The sequence below is a fragment of the Otolemur garnettii genome, unplaced genomic scaffold (genome assembly GCF_000181295.1).
Source record: "Otolemur garnettii isolate 467f Iridium unplaced genomic scaffold, OtoGar3 scaffold00168, whole genome shotgun sequence".
Classification (NCBI taxonomy): Eukaryota; Metazoa; Chordata; class Mammalia; order Primates; family Galagidae; genus Otolemur; species Otolemur garnettii.
In genome coordinates this window covers 3,320,589-3,337,144 of record NW_003852563.1, presented here as the reverse complement: position 1 = coordinate 3,337,144, position 16,556 = coordinate 3,320,589, and the positions used below count along the sequence as shown (strand labels likewise).

The 16,556-nt window shown below is 37.3% G+C and overlaps 1 protein-coding gene across 1 annotated transcript in view; it reads right to left on the bottom strand.

Moving 5' to 3' along the window:
* USH2A (usherin) overlaps positions 1 to 16,556 on the bottom strand; it is a 775,219-nt gene that overhangs the window by 113,584 nt on the left and 645,079 nt on the right. The window contains exons 55-57 of the mRNA XM_003800142.1: positions 13,565 to 13,672; positions 6,149 to 6,332; positions 5,087 to 5,244 (exon numbers count right to left, since the gene is read on the bottom strand). Coding sequence (XP_003800190.1) covers positions 5,087 to 5,244; positions 6,149 to 6,332; positions 13,565 to 13,672 — 450 coding nt within the window. The remainder of the gene's footprint in view (positions 1 to 5,086; positions 5,245 to 6,148; positions 6,333 to 13,564; positions 13,673 to 16,556) is intronic.

Genomic DNA, 16,556 nt, shown 5'->3' with positions numbered 1-16,556 from the left:
CTAGTACTGTCCATGTATTCTTCCCATGGATAATCTCACTTCTTCCCTAGACCTTACTCCTTCTTCCGAGTAGGATTTATAACCATGTAGTAAGCCTTAGTTTATGTGTAGCATTAGAACAACAATTTGAAAATGGAAAATCCAGTTATTGGCCTAAGTGTTTTTTTCTGTTGCCAAGCATTCACATAGACTTTTTTTCTCCCAGGAACTTACCTGGTTAAGGTTATTCTGTTCATATTAACCACAAACAAAATGCATATGAAGAAAATCAATTAATTTAACCACTGTTCTAGCTTTGGGTGGTCAAGAGAAACTGCTTTTATTCACATTTCACAGCATAATTATAATTACCCCCTTTTGCTTGGTGTGTGATCCAAGCTTACTAAATTTGGCAGCACATCAAAGTGATATGGGGAACTATAAGTCCTAGATTTCTTCCCTTCATCCCTGGAGATTCTTACTCTGTAAACTTGGGGTGGAGAATCTGTCTTTACATAGGCTTTCTAGGTGACCCTACTGTTCATTCAGGTTTGGGAACTCCAATTATGGAGGACTCTGCCCATTATTCAGCTCTGCTTAGGGTGGAATCACTAATGATGGAGAATATAATGAATATCTGGAAAACTGTTGATTGTGAGCAAGTAACCTCCACTTTCAACAAGTTTGTTTTCTTTCAGTTTAAAATATATATTTGTGACTACTCAGGAGCAGAAAAATATTTTTATTATCCAAATCAAAACACAGCATGAGGTACTTTCCAATAAAATCAACTGTAGATTATACACACATTAAAATCTTCTGACTATTTGCAGAGTTGAAAATCCTTCTAGGCACCAGGGAAAAGGTTGAATTTAAGATTTTAATCTTTTCATATATTACATGATTTCTGTGATGGATTTTATGCATCTGAAACAAAAAGATTTACAGGTCTGGATATTATAGATTTACTAACAATTGGTTATATGGTCGGAGTTAGTGTGTGAGCATTCCTACCATTTCCCCCAGACTGGACTAGACTGAATAATTTCTACAAAGCCTGAGGTAGGCAAGAGCTAAGGTTATAGTCAACAAGCAAAAATTGTGTTTTATTCCACAATGACACTTTTCTAAATGGAAACATTATACATGAAACATAAAAATATGATTTTTGAATTCAAAGAAAAAAAATAACATAATGCTGGGAAGTTTAAAAAAAGTTTTGAAAATTTACTAACCCAATCCTGTAATAGACAGTTTTATAATTTTGAAAATGGCAGTCTTGAGACCTTGCAAATATTGGAGCAAATAACAATAATCACTATCTATAAATATTATACCAGGTAATATATAACAATTTCATAAATTATTTTGTTTAATCTTTACAACAACCCTACATGTAAGTACTATCATCTCCATTTTACAGATGGAGAAAACTGAGGCCTAGAGAAATAAATGAACTATTTAAGGTCAGTTAATAAGAGACAATACTTGGATATGAATCCTGGCTTTCTCCTTTGTCTTACTTTAATTGTCATAAAATAAAGATATTTTAAAATCTATACAGGGCATGAAGTCTTCAGACTAGCAAAGGCCATTTATATGTACAAAAATGTTAAAATAACAGATAATTTGATAAAACATGAGACTTCCTAGTCATATGGCAAGGGTATTGTCAACTTTGCTTATCATTCTGGACTTACTCTTATTGTTCTTTGAGAATTTGTACTGTAGAAGACCATGGCCTGAATCTGAAAAATCTCCAATCTGGCTGAATCTGGTCTCAAGTTGGTTCTATTCAGCCTCATTTTACTTTGTGGCACGAAAACACAATAGCACTATAAAAATGCCAAGGAGAAAAATGCTAAACAAAAATTACAAGATAGCAATGCTATTCCATGAGAATAGAAATCAATTCCTTAAAGGGGACTGCAAATTTGTATATTTCCCACAGCAGAAGATACATCTCCTCCTCCACAGAAATTAAGAATTGGATATAAGAGTGCCTATGTTTCTAAAACTTAAAGATTATAGCACTTTATAACACTTGCTACCACTATTGATTATTTCTTTATATTTTGTTTAACACATCATATTTTACTTTAAAACAAAAAGTAGATGAAATCATGTGCATTTAATATCTTAGAGTAACTCAAATTTTTCTTTGTTTATAAAGTTCTTATAAATTTTCTTCTGTGAGTTTGAGCAAAAAAGGGATCTTCTTTGTGATCTGTGATTATGATATCATAAGGATGTTAGTTTATGAGAATTTAAGTTTTATATGTTAGACTTTTACATTATCCTTATGACTATACAATATTACCTGGTTTGACTGTTCAATTCAATGAAAAATATGTTGTTGCTAATTATTTGTAGAATTGATCTGCTGATGATCAAAATGCTTATTAACTAATTGTTTAGTGCCATGTTGAATTATGGCTAAACTTAAAATTTAATGCGAACCATAGGCATTTTTTAAATAGAATCTTAAGAACAGATATTAAAAATAAAATCAAGTATTCTTGAAGCGCTTTAACCCCTTAATCAGTTTAAAATTTTATTTGAAAAACAGTTCTCCATATGTCCAATGCACCTTTTGGGGGCAGGACACAATTCTAAGAGGGACTTTACCTAACAAATGCAATCAATGTAAAAACTTGGTTTCTTGTACCTGCAATGAATCCCCAACAATAAAAAAAAAAAAAAAAAAGATAGGGGGCCAGGCATGGTGGTTCACACCTATAACCCTTGTACTCTGGGAGGCTGAGGCAGGTACATTGCTTAAGCTCAAGAGTTCAAGGCAAGCCTGAGCAAGAGCAAGACCCGCTCTCTACTGAAAATAGAAAAACTAGCTGGGCATTGTGGCGGGTGCCTATAGTTCAGCTACTCAGGACGTTGAGGCAAGAGGATCATTTGAGCCCAAGAGTTTGAGGCTGCTCAAGGTGACAGAGTGAGACTCTGTAAAATGAATGAATAAATAAATAAGTAAATAAAAATTAAAAAGATAGGGCAAGCAGGTTTCACTCAATCTTCACTCCATGGTGCTAACACAATCAGGATTTCATCTGAGGATGATACTTAAGTCAAAATATAAAAATGTACTAATCACAAGATAATCCAATAGTGACTAAATACCCCAGGAAGGCTATTCAGCTACCATCATTGGTTACAACCTAAGGTATATGAGTGGAGAAGGCTAATGTCTTTCCAAATTTCCCATTCATTGATATAATATAGAGAAACAGTTTGATGCCAATGATCTAATCAAAGGAGTCTTGTGATAGGGAATGTTCAAGGAAATTCTGACCTGTATGACTTGACTTGGATATAGATGAGTAAGAAGACAGATTTTTAAATTTTTCAGATTTTGCTTAAAAGTATACAAACATTAACTGAAGATAAAGACTTAAATGTAACACCTGAAACCATAACCGTATAAAAGTTCTTGAAGAAGCCATAGGAAAAACTCTTCTGGACTTTGGCCTAGGCAAAAAAAAATAAATAAATAAATATGACTAGACCCCCCCCCAAAGCAAATATAGCAACAATAAAAATAAATAAGTAGAACTTAATTAAACTAAAAAATTTATGCACAGCAAAGGAAATAACAGATAACAGAGTAGAGAAACATGCTACTCTGGATGAGAATGGAAAGAAATAGTCTTGAAATAAACATCCAACAAAGAACTAATATCCAGAATCGATAAAGACTCAGACAAATAAGCAAGAAAAACAAAGAACCCCATTGAAAAGTGGGCAAAAGACATGAGGAAGTTTTTTTTTTTTTCAAAAGAAGATATACAAATGGCCAACAAACATAAGGAAAAATCCTCAATATTACTAATCATCAGAAAAATGCAAATTAAAATCACAATGAAATACTTCTTTACTCCTGTCAGAATGGCCATTATTAATAAGTCAAAAACCAATAGACATTGGTGTAGATGTGGTAAAAGGGGAAAGCTTAGACACTGTTGGTGGGAATGTAAGGAGATTCCTCAAAGAGTAAAGTAGACCCACTACTGGTTATCTACACAAAGGGAAAAAAATCACTATATCAAACAGACCAGTGCTGGATTGTTTATTGTAGCACAATTCACAATTGCAAAGATATAGAATCAATCTAAATGCCCATGAACTAATGAGTGCATAAAGGACATGTGGTATGTGTATACGTATATGCCGTAGAGTACTACTCAGCCTCATAAAGAATGAAATAATAATACCTTTTGCAGCAATGTGGAAGGCGCCGGAGACTATTATCCTAAGTGAAGTATCTCAAAAATGGAAAACAAACATCACATATTCTTGCTTATCAGTGAGAGATAAATGATGGGTATATATAGTCAGAAAATGGTATAATGAACATTGGAAACTAAGAAAAGAGAAGAGTGGAGGCTGAGAGATTAAAAATTACCTATTGGGTCCAATGCACACTACTCTGGTGATGAGTACACTTTAAGCTCTGAATTCACCACTATACAATTCATCCATATAACAAGGAAACATTTGTACCCTCTACATCTATTGAAATATATTTTAAAATAATATTTTTATTGCTTTCATATAAAAGTATACTATACATGTATCTATCTACATCTTTATATCTCTCTATATGTACATATGTGTGTATATATATATACACACATATATATACACTCATGCATTTAACACTCAGGAGTGTGGCTTAGACTATTCTGTTCATATTTATGCAAGAGGTAGACCATATTCTTCTGATTTACTAAATTCATAGTTCTATATTTATCTCTAATTAATTTCCTTTAAAATATTCTACATATGGGTGGCACCTGTGGCTCAGTGAATAGGGAGTTGGCCCCACATAGCGAGGGTGGTGGGCTTGAAACTGGCCCGGCCAAATTTCAACAAAGATAGCCAGGCATTGTGGTGGGTGCCTGTAGTTCCAGCTTCTTGGGAGCCTGAAGCAAGAGAATCGCCTAAGCCCAAGAGCTGAAGGTTGCTGTGAGCTGTGACACCATGGCACTCTACCAAGGGTGAGAAAGTGAGACTCTGTCTTTAAAAAAAAAAAAATTCTACACACACACATATATATGTATACACACACACATACACAGAGGTTTTGTTTTTTTACCTGGTGGTGTCCAAGCAACAAATATGGAATAAGGCCCCATTACTGTGATATTATATGGAGGATGGATTTCTTCTGGTGTCCATAATGGTGTCTGCACAAAGTAATCATCACTAGTGCTGCTGCCACCTCCAGTTTTGGCTTCTAACTTGTAAAGGTATCTGTATGGATAAAGGAACAATGAGATCAGGCAGTGCACACGAGGCTCGAACAATGACTGTTCATTTTTTCATCCATTGTTTAGTTCTAAATTTGTGACCTATTGCAAATTATTTGTTCCTTGTCTTGACTTGATAGTGGTTCTAGCACAGGCTACATTCTCTCCAGACCATCACTATTTCAGCCACTCTCAACTTTATGCTTAACCCATGAGTAATTCTTAGTTTTTCTTGAAGATTTCACGAAAGTCTTGGAGCATGCTGGTGGATTGTGGAGGATTTGAATTAATCTTCTCCATTTTTAAGTGGATTGGAGTTCAGGGATATATGTTTAGAGGAAGATGTTTTTAAATTGATCTGCTATTCTCTACAATAAAACGAAATTGATCTCTACTCTCTACAATAAAACATCTGTTGATGTAAGAGATAGTCTGTCTCTGCTGAGAAATGAATGGAAAGGAATTGCAAATATGTGGAACTTTTCCCCTCAAACTGCTCACCTCTGTATGTACCGGAGCACTTAGAGAAAGCATTGTATGAGGAGAAGCAGTTTTGTTGTACAATGGGTTTGTGGTGGAATAAAACACTTTAAATTTCTTTAATTGCTAGTTTAGAAATACATGGTTTTAAAGATTATTTGATAATTTTTAAAGCTTAATACTTTGCCTCTTTTATATGTTTAAAAATTCCCATCCTCTTATGTCAAATAGGAGACTAATGATTTATATTTTTTAGAAATGTCACGTATTCTGAAGACTAAACGATTTAGAGCTTTTGTCAGTTAGGGAATGCCTAACGAATGAGGAAATCAATTCAATAATTTAGTAACTTTCATTGGAAAATGTATTCTTTTTTAACCCTGAAAGATATAAAAATCTTACTGTATGATTGCTAAAGTTTTCTTTACCTGGTGTTGGGCTCGAGGTTTTTATCAGTGAAATTCTGCTCCTCCCTTCTGCCCAGCAGAAGCAAGGTTCCATTACGACTCAATTGATACTGAGAAATGAGCCCGTTGGGTTTTTCTGGCGGACTCCAATATAATTCCACCGTTGTAGAATTGATGATAATGTGTCGAGGTGTCACCCAAACTCCTGGCAAAAATAATGCAATGTGGTTTTATTGTTAGGATAAAATAAACACCTTATCAGAAGTCACACCATCACCCCATGAACTACGATATTTTTACCTGTTGACAAAAACAAATCTTGCTGTGAGGAACCAAAATACATTTTATTTACTTTGGAGATGAAATACATAATTGCATGTACACTTGTTTTCATTATTATTTTGACTATTTTACTTTTCTTTTTTCAACTTCATACGAGGGTACAAATTTTTAGATTACACTGTTCTCACTTCCAGAATAAAGTTCCAGTTGTAAACGAGCCCCTCACCTGGGGGCGTGTATCCACCCTCACACCATGTAGGACTACTTTACTTTTGAATTGCCTTAGGAAGTGAATGCCACAACTAGTGGTGGAAAGTTTCTCCAGCTTGGCTGTCACTGGGACTGTAATTTAAATCAAGGCCTGGGAGATGTCTAGGGATTTTAAACTTTGACACCATTTACCTGGAATGTGTGAAGTGAGTGTAATCTGGTGTTTATCTGAACTCTACAATTCGACAGACAAGCGTTCTTTCCCTTTCCCTCTCAGGCTAGTACTGTGCTTGTTTCCTTTTTCCTCCTCTGGCCTCATTTACCGGCTTCTCCTCCCCTCCTTGACCTTATAATGATGTGGGTAGTGCTCAGAGACCAGGCTCTCCGTCCCATCCCTCTACTCCGCTTCCTCTCCTCCACTGCCCGGTTCTTTCCTCCTCTCTTATCTTCCAGCACTGACTTCCTAGGTGATCTCCATTCAGCCTCAGTTTAAAATATCATCTATACAGTGACGATTTCTAAGTGAGTATCTCTAGATTAAAATTCTCTCCTGGGCTTCAGACTTAAGAATCTAAACTACTCAATGCACAACTGCAAAGATGTGGAAACAACTCAAGTTGTTCATCAACCCATGAATGGATTAATACACTGCGGTATATGTAGACCGTGGAATACTATTCAGCCATAGAAAAGATGGAGACTTTACATCATTTGTATTTACCTGGATGGATTCCTAAGTAAAGTATCTCAAGACTGGAAAAGCAAGCATCCCATGTACTCGGTACTATGTTAAAATAGTAAATCAACAACGACAGGCTGTTGATTGTATTGAGAAAAACACAGTCACATTCAAGAAGGGGAAGGAGGGGAGGGGTTCAGTAAGTTCCCACCTAATGGGTCTAATGTAGGGTATACGACCCAGTTCCTGGGTGAAGGACTCAACTGCAACTTGAATTTTACCTGACAAACGCAAACAATGTAAACTTAATTGTATGTCCCTTCAGATTAATCAGAAATGAAAAAAAACAACAATTCCAACTGCTTTCTTGACACCTCCATTTGGATGACTAATTGTATATCAAAAACTTAAAACATCTGGCATAGAACTCTTAGATATCCCATCTACAATCTATGCATCTCCTGGTCTTGTCCTTCTATCCATTTTCTTGGGCAAAATACATAAAAAGCTTTCCTTGAGGCGTTCACTTTTTCTACTTCCAAATATAAGTATCATCAAGCCCTGCAGATTCTGCCTAGTTCTCTACATGTTTACTGCTGCCTCTCTTGGTCCAAGGCACATTTTTGCCTCTCATGGACTCCTGTCATAACCTCTAAACTGGTCTCTGTGTTTTAAATCTGGCCCTTCCTTGTTCTACTGGAATGTTTACAAAAGTGTATGTGTAAGCCAATGCAAATGCCTTTGAGCTTATTCATACAATACAATTCCAATTCCTTGTGATGATCTGTAGGATCCCACGTCTTTCTGTCTCTGGCCAGGTACCATTCTTTCCATTATTTGCAAAACTCTAGCCATGTCAGATTTTTTCCTGTTCCCAGAACGCTTTAAGTTCTGTCCTACCTCTGGGTTTTGGCACTTCCATTCCATCTGCCTGGAGCACTTTTGCTCCTGACAACGTGACATTTTTGCATTGTATTCCCATAGTTCAGTACCTTGTGTATCACCTGTTGGGAAGCCTTATTTGACTATCCTTCCCTAACTCTAGCTAGAGCCCTAAGATATCCTAATCCAGATCCTCTTGGTCAGATGCTCATTTCTGTTCCCCTCTTAATACTCATAATACCGTAATCATCTACTTTCTTTGACATACTATGATTTTTGTGTTGTTATGACTGCACAGCCCTGTGCTTTGATGCGAACTTTGTTCTGTGAAGGCAGGGGTCTTCTCTGGCTTATTTGTTCAGTGTGTCCCTATAGATAGTGCAATGACTAAATGAATGAATCAATTTATTGTAAAGATATCTCCTGCAAAGGGCACGCTAGGCAGTTCTAAGGAATCCAAGTTGACTAAGACGTGGCCCATTCTTTCATGGAGTTTACACTTCTGCATAAAAGATAAAATATACACACAAATCATTGTAGTTCAAGGTCAAATCTTTAAGGGCTCTCTTACAAATGAACAAACCTATTGATGGAGAACCTGGCAATGAGAAAGATCAATCCTACCAATTTATGCTGTCACCTAGTTATGCTTGGAATAGACAGAGCTTTAAGAAACTCATTTCAATATTAGGTTCTCTGTAATCAATAGCTTTTGGGTGATCGTATCTTCTTTGTACGTTACTCTGTAAAGGAGAAGATTTTGACACTTTCAGAAGAAAAATTTTCAGGACATTCAAATGCTGCAATTTATTTAGGAGCATGGTCAGGAGAGCTCGCTCTGTTCTAGACACTTGGAAAAATCCACACGTCACAGTCTGCCTTTATGTGTCAGTTTCTCTGCCGACGGCTACCAGATGACTCAACTTACCAGTTAGAGTTCTGAGTTCAACATGTTAATTCAGTAGATAAAGTATAAAGGCTTGGTTCCTAATTTCTTTCCTGCAGTTATATCTTTTTCACCTTGAAGGATGGATTAAAAATCACCAAGGTGCTAGAAAGGTTTAGTTTCCAGTTTGAACCACTCGATAAAGCATGTGGAACTGGAGGAGCTAATGAATGCAAATGAAACCAAATTGGGGGTTTGTTTCACATTAACGTCGAATTTCATATTTATAAAGGCTGGCAAAGGCCTTGTTCAAGTTGGTAATAACCCTGTGTCAATTGGTTTGATTGACAAGATGAGGTTCCAATGTATACCTCACTAGTAAGGGCTGCAATTTTACTTGCACAGTGATGGGGAGGGACATGGTTATCTCGACAACCGCAAGAAATCTTTGTTGGAGTAAGGCCCGCCTTTGATGAAAGGTCTTAATGAGTCCCAGGTGGTGAATTTGCTTCCTTTCTCCTGCCCCCGTTTTACATGTGCCACCAGTAAAACCCATCCTGTATAATAGTATAATAGAGGGCAGAGTTAAGGCAGTTCAGGGGAAAGAAATGGATATTAGTGAGGGAAGTAGATAGTGGCAGGGTAATCTAGCTTGGAAGTTAAAGTAGAGGAGGTCAGAAGACCTCAGTGGGTCTTGACACAACGACTACCAGAATAAGAACGTGTCTGCTGGATTTGTTAAGTATACTTGAGTTCCATAGAATGTTGCCCACTTTTTCTGTCCCCACAAATCTTCATTCCAGATCAAAATTCTCAACATAATTTGCAGATTAGTTTTCTCCTGAAATCTGGTACTGGGAACCAGTTTTTTGTCTGTTTTCTTTTGATTTCACTAAGTAAAAGGTGGGGGTTTTCAAAGACACATTGGCTTCTGGATTATTTACTATTTGTTAATTTATTCATTCAACATTCCCCCCAACTTCTTGTCATTTTACACGTCAGACTCTATAGATGTGTGGAGAGGGACGTACCATCCTATCCTTCAAGAAGCTTATGTGAACAAAGATGAGAAAATAAAAACTTACACACCAGGGTGACACATGCTTTAAGAGAAGGAAGCACAGTGGCTGTTAGAGCCCTTGGAAAGGTTAACCTGGAGGGTGAGCTGGGGATGGGCAGGAAGTAGATGCTCATGGGGAAGACTTCTAGGAGATGATCCATGTGAGCCACATTCGGAAAAAGTGCGAGTTCCCCGAGCGAGGAGGTGGGGAGAGGGTACTAGGCTGAGGGGAGCCCACACCAAGTACTAGAGACACAGGACAGCCTGGTGGGCCTCTGTACCTCAGCCCAGCTGGGGCGTCGCATGGCATATGGGAAGACAGACATGTGATACGTTGGCAAATGTTGAAACTTACACATAAAGGGGTCTATTTTGCTTTATTACGGAATTATGGATTTGGGTCTTTCTGGATGAAAATCGTATTTTATGGAGGTGACGGATATGAGATATGACAATTGCAGCAAAAGGGGAAAAGGGATTAGGATGGGGACTGTAAAGAAAAGGAAAAATTCTGAGAGACAGGGAACCTAGTTCTGCGAATCTAGAGGCCTAAGGATCGGGACTAACAGCGGCAGAAGGGATGGAAAGGAAGAACAACATTTTAAAGCGGTGTTAGTATTTAACAGTAATGAGGTTTTTATGAGGCATTTGCAAACTACAACTCAGGGAACAGGGAAGCACTAGGGATGGGTTTAGGGGAGGGGCAGGTGGCATTGGAGAGAGGGAAACAGGAAGGAAAGAGAGTTGGAGAGATTACAGAAGTGTTACAACACTGAGGTTAAAGAATGCGGAAAACCCCCAGATAGAAACACGTGGGCCCCTGGTTTAAATAGGCTTGAAATCCATGAAAGTCGCCTTGATGAGTGCTTTGTATTTGGAAGCTCTCAGCCTTTGTCAGGAGGTAAAGCCAGTACTTGAGAATTCCAAAGGAGACTGCCAGTTATAAGCAGAGTTGAAAAGGGACCCAGGGGAGGATAACAGGTAAAAGGAGGACGGAGAAAGAGGAATCTGGAACAAAACTGAGAAAGATTGGTTTGCTTTTCCTTTTTCTTTTCCACATTATCAGAGCTAGAGGAAAGCATGCCTGCAGTTTCCGTGATTCATCTCTGAAATGAACTGGAGCTCACGGGGATGGCAGTCATTTTTTAAAAAAGAGAGTAATAATCCAGTTCAAACGCTTCCCATTATTTGACTAAAGGTACACAATTTCCCATGAGAATAAAATTAGAGAGAACTGTGTCCAGTTTATCAATGAGGTTGTAATGTGTATTATTACTATTATTATTTTTTAGATTGCAAATGAGTGAGAAGAGCCCTGGTTGGCTGTGAACAAATGCTTCTTTTGATTCCTTCCACATCCACTTAGGCAACCAAACAGTAGGCCTTCAAAGTCATTTTTGATTTACTTCAAACATTGGCATTTTATGATTAGTTATATCTGGGCTAATAATCTAAAAGGATATATTTGTTTCCACTTTACAGGAGAACAACAAAACTTAACGTAACTGCTGATTGTTCCCATAAAATCTCCACATGTTCACACTGCATTTGTTTTATATACAGGTTGCATGCAAATGGCACTTGTACAACCGGAAAAATGGATCTGAGTTCAACCTGCTTCTTCTGCAGAGGAAAGTTCATTTAGTTTATTGTATCTTTGCATAGTTATTAGTGTTGAATAAAAGGTGCATAAAGTTAAAAAAAAGAAATCAAAGACAACATTTCTCACATCATGCTCCCCTGCCCTGTTGAAAGCTATAATTTTTATGTCAAAAATATTAGCCCTTTTAAGAAATTTTGTTGGGGAAAGTGGGAAAATAGATTCATATTTTCGATGAATTTAAATATATGGATTTGGTACAGTAAACAGGAAGAAGAGCCCCCGTTATTTCATCAGGTTTGAGTTTCAGCCAAAACGGGTTGATAGATCCTTTAGAAATTATCCATTATCATCAAAGTATCCATTTGATAGTTTACCTTTCCAAAAAATCCACTGCTGGTTTCTTCCTTTCAAAGGAACACTAAGCTTTTTGACATGAAACATTCTTTATATAGAAAACATCATTAGTGAGTTCCTGGGGAGGAGCCATATGCCCCATATGTGGAATTTTCCATTTTATTCCCCATTTACTGGTAGGAAGTTCAGGTCTAATATTCTGAGGTACAACAATCCCTTTCGTTAGAAGAGTTATGGACAAGGATTTCAGAATTCCACGGTAGTAATTAACACTCTATTTCTGTTTAGAAACTTAAGCCTCGGTTTCCCCACATGAAAAACAGGGCAAGAATTAAGGCTAAAAAATACTTATTTCTTTTGACGGTAATGACATAACACATCCCAATTCCCAACCCACAGGTCACCATTGCTATCAGCTGAGTGTGTATACTTTCAGATTTTTTTCTATGAATTTATTTATTCGTCATTAGAAATAAATGTCATTTCTTAGCATGCTTTTATACATAAAACATATTAATATACTTTGCAATAGCCCTATAGTTTCCTCTTTATATGAACAGATCATTTCATTCTTTTAAGCTGATGCATAGCTCTATAATCTGAGTCTCTGAATTTATTTAGCAATTCCCCCCCTCATGGACACGTAAATTGTTCCCAACATTTGCTATTAAGTGACCCCAAAACGTCTTCAATAAATATCCTGGTACATGCCTCCTTGAGTAGTGTGGAATAGTTTCTGGTATAAATTATGAGAATAAGGCTGCTGTGTGTTATGGGGAATTAACAACTTAAATTTAATCAACATTGCCAATTCTCCTTCTCAGGTGGTCGTCCCACTCTACATTCCCGCATGTTGTGTTTGTGTATCTCCTCCATTACTTGTTTGTTAAAAATCCTTATTTTTTGGTGCTCCATCCCAGAAGTCATGTGTCCAGAAAGCGTTTCTCGATGATGACTGATCATAAATGTTCCTTCCTCAGATTAACCTCAGCATTCTGCTCATTTGCTTTTTCTTAACATCACCCCTCAGATTTTCTCTCCTTATAAAGTCTGCTGCTTCTCCCATTACTTCTAATTGGTTGTAAGTTCTTGTGGGCAAAGAATATTTTAATCAGCTTCAACAGTGAGCATATACTACATATGTAATATTCCATATTATATATATGAGGTATATCTATAAAGTGCTTTAGAAATGTTTGCTGAACTTTTGGGTTTTGGTGAATTTCATATCCAAATGTGCAATCATTCTTTTTTTCCACCAAAAAGCAACTCTTAAAGGGTTAAAGAACTAACAGAAAACTTACCAGGGAAGGCTATATATAGTTTAACCAAGCCTGAAGGCTGAGAACTTAGAATACAGTTTTATTTTGTACTATCAAAGGAATTGATAGAGTTTAGTTCCAAATGCCACATAAAAACTTCTTCCCCCAAATCATGTATATTATATTATTCATTATATTAATGAAATATCTTTTCATTACCTTCCGGGGCCGCCTGCAGTGTCTGACCTAGAAAAGGCTCGCTGGAAGCACACCCAGCAGATGTACAAGCCGCAAGTGTGAAGCTGTAGTTGGTGTATGGCTGGAGACCTAGGAAGAGCAAGCAAGGAAGAAATAAAACACATCTCCAGAGGATTATTTATTATCAATTAAGCACCAGAAATAACATGCGGAGATGTAGACAGGATAGCCAAAACATTTCAGAGCGCTCTTCAAAATGCTCTTTAAAGAAAAGATGCGCTTCCTAAGAGCTTAAGTACCTGGATTGAGAGAAATTTCATTTATCACTGACAAAATAATACATTGTCAGCCTCAGAAAAGATCTTAGCATTCATGTCCTCCACCCACCCTCCTCCTCTTTCCCCGACAGGAGATGTCATTGAAGAGGCCGTCCTGCCCGGCGATCAGAGGCTCCGTGTCCCAGAGCCCATCCCCTCTTTAGAGAGCTCTAGAGTTCTCCGTATTTTGTTTGAAAGTCCTTCCTTACATGGTGGTGAAATCTTTCTATCGCTTTCACCCCTGGGGATATATAGAACAAATCTAATTTCTTTTCCACATGACAGTTCTCCAAATATTTGTGGACAGTTATCAAATCCCCGCTGAGTGCTCTCTTCTCCAAGCTCACCACCCCAGTTTCTGCAACTGCTTCTTATGTGAGGAGGGGCAAAAAATAAATAAATAAAAAAATAAAAAGAAGGTTAGCTGCAATGTTTTCTAGTCCCAGGCCATACTCAGCTCATAGTCACACCAACCAACACTTTCCCCTAAGCTTTGCATTTGTTCCCGGAATGTGCTCCTAGGTACCATTTTACATTTTGAGGGAGTATGTGGGTTTCGTTTTCACGCATACATTGAAGCTAATTTGATGAAAAGATGGTGCCTTTTATTCCTTTCACATTTGGAATATGATGCAGCACAGTTACTGCTCAGTAAGTTTTTAGAAGAAAAAAAGAAGGACTTACTACAGTCATTTAATACAAAAGAAGTTGTATATTGTTAGATTTCACCATTCCATGCGTGGTTGGTGACCTTGAAAAAGTGACTCTGCTTCTTCTTGCCTTGGTCTATTGATCTATAAAATGGGGAATCATTATAGCATCTAGCTTATAGGAGAAGATGAAATGGGATACCTAGAGTAGTATTTTATTTTAGCAGGTGCGACTTTAAAACTCTCTAGCATTCAACAAGGAGTACTTTGAGGCTTGCCTATATCTCCTCTTTGGATTCTTGGGACAGTGCAAACTTTGCCAAAATTTTCTTTTAAAAAATTATTTTTAAATAAAAGGACTTAGCCTCTATGTCAAGTAATTGGGCTAAGTTTTAGCATGAATCCAATAATTACGATCCTTACTTTTTCATGTCTTTTGAGCTACAGCTTCCCATATTTCGTTTTTTAGGTGGGGCCACTCTTTCTCCAGAGATATTCATGCATCACCCCATCACTCTATGCAGATTTCTGCTCACAGTGACATTTTTAAAGATTTTGACCACTCTATCTGAATAATATATCCAGCCCTTTTTAGCCGCTCAAATAGTTTTCTTCTTTCAAAGCCTTCAATGACCACTGATGTTTTATTATCTATTATATGTGTATTTGTTGTTTATCTCCCCTTCTATAATGAGCAAGAATATTGTTTTGTCTGCTGCTGTCCTTTTTGAATAGTGACAGACACAGACTATCTGCTGGTTAAATGAAGGAAAAAATTAATGATCGGGTTCATTTAGACCTGGAGCAGTAGTCTAGGTTCTCTTAAAAAGCAAATGCCGTTTGTAGCCGTAACTGCTCCAGGATTCAGCCTCGGAGCCTTTTGTGTTTTCTTATCAACTTAGCGATAAGATGCAGGTGCTTATTTGATTATAATCTTCCATTTGGCGGCTGTGGAGGATTTACATAATTTTGATGTTCACCTGATTTACAGATGAGGAATATGACTGAAGATCTAAGTCACACCCATGTCACATCGGTTTGATAAACGCTTACGGGGAAATGCTAAGATGATAAAATATAGAGCTCAGAAGAAAGCAGAAGTTTCAAAAATGGAGATCAGAGGTTGCAATGGCAAATGTCCTTAGCTTCATGAAGTCCCGCCTTCATTCCCACTGTTGAAGAAAAGAATCGTAACCCGTGTAACACCATTTCATCTGAATGTCTTATTTTCTCTCTAGAATGTAAGCCCTTTGAGAGTAGGAATAGGATGTATGGGTGGTCTTATCGGGTCATATTTCCCCATCGTAATTATTTTAGGTGTTCAATGTTGGTTAAATACTGTTTGCAGAAGAGTAAGCAAAAGTAGTTCGTGAGGTGTGCAGGGCTGCAAGGCTATGATATCTGTTACGGTGTAACCTGACAAAATAGGTCCACCTCTTAATTCCTTAGGTATCTCTACCCATGGCATCTATTTCATGAGTTGGAGATTCTTCTCTAGTTGCAGAATATGAACAAAATAATAGGAAATATTAATGGCGTTTGAGAGCAATAAATAGTGCCTAGATTTTTTTTTTCTGAGTGCCAGATATAAGCAAGGCTGATAAAAGTAAAGAGATATTTGATTTTTTTCTGGAATATTCTGGCGAAAAAATAATGGCATCATCTATTCTTCTGTTGGTGTTCTGGCTGGTCTGGTTCAGACATGCAGTGACTGATGAAGAACATTTTAGGGTGGTAATCAGGAAAAGAGAGAAAATGCATCATCCGTGCAGAGGTATACCAAGGTTTATTAGAGGATTGAGGGTATTTGTAGTGAAGATAAGTTGTTAAAAGAAAAATTAGTGCATGTAAAATAGAAATCGTTATTTCTTGGGTGGGGCCTGTAGCTCAGTGAGTGAGGCGCTGGTTTAAACCCAGCCTAGGCCAGCTAAAACAACAATGACAACTGCAACAACAACAACAACAAATATAGCCAGGTGTTGTGGCAGGTGCCTGTAGTCCCAGCTACTTGAGAGGCTGAGGCAAGAGAATTGCTTAAGCCCAAGA